The 5,805-nt window shown below is 46.8% G+C and overlaps 1 protein-coding gene across 1 annotated transcript in view; it reads right to left on the bottom strand.

Moving 5' to 3' along the window:
- Nucleotides 1-229: 229 nt before the first annotated feature.
- Nucleotides 230-5,805, bottom strand: part of reln (reelin) — a 140,037-nt gene continuing 134,461 nt past the window's right edge. Inside the window, exon 64 of the mRNA XM_076269304.1 lies at nucleotides 230-1,762. Within this exon, the coding sequence (XP_076125419.1) occupies nucleotides 1,666-1,762 (97 nt within the window). The 3' untranslated portion in view covers nucleotides 230-1,665. The remainder of the gene's footprint in view (nucleotides 1,763-5,805) is intronic.

The following is a 5,805-nucleotide window of genomic DNA, read 5'->3' as shown; positions in this document are numbered from 1 at the left end:
TAATATTTTAATGTGACGTGAGGGCCAGTCAAACAACTGTTCCTTATCAGTAAACACAAATGTTGCTTTTACAGTGCTATTTCACTTTTCCTCTTTTCTTAAAATAAAACAAATATTTTTATCACAGTATTGTGTACATGAGTTTAATCTCATCAACACACCGACTGGCCTTTCTAGCCATAACAGTCACACAAAGAAACACGGGGTCAGGTGATTTGGAGGTTTGGACAGTTCTTTATTTCCCTTTTAATAAGGCGGCTGGGTCTTCCCATGGTGGATATACATATATATACAGGAGAGTGCTATACTGGAGCTACACTGAGAGGGGCGGGTCCATGTTACACAGACTTCAAAAAACAACACTGACAGGGCAGTCCTCACCTCCAGGTACCAGAACTTAACAGAGAGGGGCAGAAGGGGAGAGGGGCAGGGGCAGGGGCACGTGGGAGGGGAGGTAACATCACGAGAGAAGAGTAGGGGGCTGGCGGGGCAGGAGGTGGATGGGGTGGGGCGGGGCGGGGTGGGGTGGGTTGGGTGAGCTCACTGCAGTCTGAGAGTCGGACTCGACTGCCTAATAACTTAACACTAGAAAATAACAGACATGTCACACACAGTGCATCTTAAATAGGTTACATGGAGAACCATTTACCATAAATATCTGTATTTTGGGAACCAACATATATAAAAAATAATAAAAACCAACAAAAAAAAAAAAATCATTGATCAGTCTTTATTTTTGTGTTTTTTTTTCTTCTTTTTTTGTCCCCCCTGTATTTCGTTCCTTTCTTCTTAACGCTCCCGAGGCGTGGGCTTCCCCTCGGCCCTCATTCGTCCATCCCGGATAAACGATAGAAAGTAAACAAACCCCAAAAGTATCAGAATTAGTATAAAACTAATCAACGAATGAACGCAACACCACAGTCAACTCATCACAAAAAATAATCCACAGACACACAGAACAGCAAGAAACACAGTACTCTTTATAGCATCTTCATCACTGGTATCCTTCTTCAACACATCTTCATCACTGGTATCCTTCTTCAACACTGCTTCAACACTTTGCCATGGTCTTTCACTTCCTCTGGGCCCCGGGATCAGACTGCTGGAGATGTCTGCTCCAGCTCAGTCAAAACTCCACAGCCACATCCTCCTCTTCATCATAACTATCATCCTCCTCTTCATCATAACTATCATCATCATCATCATCATCATCATCATCATCGTCGTCATCATCTTCATCATCACCATGACCAGTGATATCATAGAACTTCACAGTGTGTTAGGAGGAAGGGTGAGAGGGACAGAGCCTGGAGATGGGGGCATTATCACAACTTGAACAGGAGAAATAAAAATATCAACAGCAATAATCAATAAAAAACAAACTCGAGAGTCCATGAACAAGGTAAACAAAATGGCCACTTCTGTTGTTGCTCTTCTCCTTCCTGTGAACCTCCTTTAGAAGGCTTTGATTGGCTGCAGCTGAAAAAACTGATTGGATGGCCCATGTGTCTGTCAAAGAGAGGGTGGGATGGTCTAAGGCTGACTGGAATCCACTGGAGGGTGGGATTCGACAGGGCGTAGTTGCTATGTCAACAAGGAAAAGATGTGGTGTGCAGGTTTATGTGTGATTGGCAGGTCAGAACCTTGCTGTTGACCTATTGGGTTCTAGGCGCGCTGCCGCAGTGCCCGCCTCTTCCGGTTGTAGTAGTGACGGAGTCCGGTCTGCCTGGCAAAGTTCATCATGTAGTTCTGTTTGCGGGTGCTGGCAGGGAGAGAGAGATGGGGTGAGAGGGAGAGGGCAGGAGGAGGAGGAGGAGGAGGAGAGGACACGACACATGGTTACCCGTCAGAGCCATGACAACCTGGAGTCAGGAGTCATGCACGCTCTCAGTCACTCACAGATACACACTACTCTACACACAGACGCTAACTAAGCCTCTAAAACTCCATGCCACAGCCAGCAGGCCATTTCACTCCAACCTCAAACACTCACATCATGTCTGGTTATATTGGAATCTGACTTGAAGTCAAACAACTGACTTGGTTCCAAATAGGTGACTAATGCTCTACAACTGCCTTTTATGACTTGATGCATAGTTGACATATGCTTTCAGCTTTCATCTTCCCATATATTTGATTGATGTTGGCCCTGTGTGTCAAAAGAGATCATTTTGTGCACTACATCTTCTCAATGGCTAAAGCAGACAGCAGGCAAACAGAACAACACACCAAACACAAAGCACAAAGACATTGGACAGCTCTGTCATCTCAAAGGCTTTCTGTAGTTTTCTGCTGAACTCTGATTTTGGTCTCTGAGTGTTTGAGGTCAGAGTTCACGTTGAAGCCATCATTCAGGGGTCAGTAAAGGGGACAAACACAACAGGACCAAACAGAACAAACACAGAAAAAGACGCTGGGCTTGGAACACAAAAGACACCAGGGACAAAACAAGTAGTGGAACGGTAGAACAAGACAAAAGAAACGGTGAGATTCGCTCTTGCTTAGCCTGTCATTGCCTCTTCCATCCAACAGGGCGGTGCCAGTGAGCCAGGTGTGCAGCCAGGGCAGGCATGTGGGCCTCTGCAAAGCGGGAGGGGCGGGTGGGGGTTTGGGGCGGAGGACACAGATGGTGGGGGCATGGAGATGTTCTGGGGAAGGCTGGTGTTGGGGGGGGGGGTTCTGCCCATACTTTTGGTTCTTGAATGACCTCTCTCTGAGGGGAAGGACAATGGCAAAGCCTCCGCCAAGCTCCCCCATGGTGCTCAGAGCAGCCATGGATCCCTTCAGAGGAGAGGGTTGGCTTGGGATATGAATCAGCTGGGAGATTAAAGCCATGCAAAGGATCCTAGTGATGTTCCGATGTTTTGCGTGTGCTACTGATGATTGATGAGGCATTGGCAGGTAACGTGGCTGTTAGTGGTGAAAGGCGGCCCAGTTACATTGGCACTATGTGCTGCGGGCGTGTCACTGCAGAGGGACAGCTCAAAGAGACACGTCCCCCCCAGTGTGTGCTGAAGTGACCACTACTCATGGAGATGGATGGACGACGCAAACCCACGCAGTCTGATATGCCAGGCCATGACTGACATTAGTCTCAATGTGTAAGTGTCTGAATGGAAGCTCTGTTGTGCTTTACTACAACAGCTATGGGCTTGTTTTTAGTGACCTCAATGCACTGAGAAAATTAAAATGGTCATTGCAATACTATTACTGCCTTAGCTATCACTGTTAACTGCAATGGCAATTGCAATGACAAAAAGCTTTCTACACCAATCATAACAACACAAAGCAACCAAATAATAACCACACTGACATCAAACTGAACGCAAACATTGATAATAACAATAATAGGAAACTCCACAGAAAGCACAAACACAGACCAGGGTGCCATTGAAATATGTATGAATCGTAAAAACAAATCCGTAAAAATATCCTCTAAATACTGTGTTACTGTATATTGAAGTTAAGTCTGTGCACTGGGTATTACATCAATTGAAACATAAAAAGGGAAGCAGCAGACCTCTAGTGAGACTGCAACCTGATTCTGGATAGCTAGACATGTTCACTGTGTACTTCCTTCTATCTGCAGTCCTTCAGTTCTTGCTAAGGATGTTATAGGCCTACTGCCTCTCTTTTCCTTACGTAACCCATGGCAACAAAAACCTGCCTGCCTGCTTAGTCATCTGTTTTAAAATTAGAAATAAAAAAAAAAAAATTTTTTTAGAAGTCACTCGAGGCTAACAAACATTAGTGAAAATGATGTAATCCCAGGACAAATTTCACACCCAACCCCCCCCCCCCCAAGCACTTAAATCTTAGTGTAGCTGTGAGAATAAGAGAAGATTCTTATGAGTCATCCCTGACACAGCCCCTAGCAACACTGACCACAGCCCCTAGCAACACTGACCACAGACTGCCCTAAACCTGGCCCTCCCATGGCCCTGATCTGGCTCTGATCTGGCCCTAGCAGGCTGGGCTGAACCAACTGGAGACTCTAGACTCTGCATGGGGTGCAAGAGTGGTGGGTTTGGAGGGGCATATGATGATGACGAAGATCATGATGATGATGATGATGATGATGACGAGGACTGTTCAGGGACAGGTGTAGGAGGGAGGGGGGGGGGGGGGGGGCATGGGTCGGACTGCATTCCGGGGAGAGGCGGAGCACTTACCTGACTCTACAGCCATGCCAGAGGGAGCAGAATACAGAAGAGAGCAGAGGTTAGAGCACGAGAGGGGAGGGGCAGGAGGGGACAGCTGCTGCCTCGCAGGAAGGTCAGGGGGGGCAAGAAGCCTGGCCTGGGGAGGCTGGGGTCCCCACGCAGGAGAGGAGAGGAGAGGAGGATGGGGGGAGATAAGAAGTTCAAAAGAAAGAGAAGGATATATGAAGAGCAGCGAGAGAGAGAGGGAGAGAGAGAGAGAGAGAGAGAAATGGGTGCATGGAAAGCAGAGATGGTAATCGGAGGACACATAAAGCAAGAGGTTGAGTTGATGAAGAGACAAGAAATAAGAAAGTGGACACGAGAGTGACCAACAGAGAAACAGATGGTCAACCACAACAACAACAACAACAATAACAACAACAACAACAACAACAACAAAAACAGAGTCATTTGAATGAAAGAGGAGATTAGAGAAAGAGATGAGAGAGAGAGACAAAGACACGAGGTCAGAGGAAAGTGGACCATTTCAGCAGGAAGAGACAGAGCGTGGGGGAGGAGAGAAGCGGCAGGGGATGACCGACAGGACGAGCGATAATGAGGACGCCAGCGGAACAGGAGAGGATGAGGGCGAGGAGGAGGAGGAGGAGGAGGAGGAAGAGGAGGAGGAGGAGGAGGAGGAGGTGGTGGAAGACGGAGAGCCATTCGGGCAGACAGGTTAGTGTGTTAGCGCCAAGTGGGCAGGGCCAGGCAGGTGATGTTGAAGAACCAAATAAAAACCAAACCAAAACCAAACCAAAAGCCAACCAAACAAAGCGATTGAAGAGGAGTGAGAGGGAGAAGAGGAGGAAGTGATGGACAGAAAAGAGATCAAAAAGAGAGAGAGAGAGAGCAACGTGAGGATCTGGAGCACGGCTGGTGTCTGGCTGACACTGTTAGAACAGGAGGAGGAGCTGAGGGGGAGAGGGAGGGAGGGAGAGTGTGTGGAGGAGGAGGAGGAGGAGGAGGGGGGGGCAGGATAGGGATTGTGCTCTTTGTGGAGGTGTGTGTGTTCGGGAGTGTGTTTGTGTGAAACTTGGCCAAAAGGGTTACTGTGCGATAGTGTGCATATAACGTGAAGGTGCTTGCAGTTCTTGAGACTCCAAGTTTAGCAAAACCCTAAAATATTTTCCATAAAACATGAAAAAGCTGTAGACCTGACCAGAAGTGATGCGCTAATAAAAAACAATATCGGCTCTCTTTGATCAAACCCTCATTTCATTCAACGGAACCCTCAATTCATTCTACATTCATTGCAGGTGTTTTAGTGAATAGCATTAGCAGCAGTTCAAAAGGGCAAAAGCTTTGTTTTCTGCTCTAATTTGCACTCATTTGAACACTTAGCACAGAGGAACCAAAGAGAATCACAAAACATACTGTACAGCTGAGTGCTGACTGATGTGACTGTCTTTTTAATATAATACAAACAGTTTATAGACAGATGTTGACAGAAGATGAAGATACATTTGAAGCATGTCTGTGTGAAAAAAACTGAGTGTTGTATGTGGAGGTGTATAGATATTTTTAGTGCACGTGAGTGTATATATATTTGTGTGTGTGTGTGTGTGTGTGTGTGTGTGTGTGTGTGTGTGTGTGTGTGTGTGTG

This window comes from Alosa pseudoharengus, unplaced genomic scaffold (genome assembly GCF_046254945.1).
Source record: "Alosa pseudoharengus isolate Yale_2024_CS ecotype anadromous, Long Island Sound unplaced genomic scaffold, YU_APseudo_1.1 YU_APseudo_1.1_scf_10, whole genome shotgun sequence".
Taxonomy (NCBI): domain Eukaryota; kingdom Metazoa; phylum Chordata; class Actinopteri; order Clupeiformes; family Clupeidae; genus Alosa; species Alosa pseudoharengus.
This window is presented reverse-complemented; position numbering and strand designations above follow the sequence as displayed.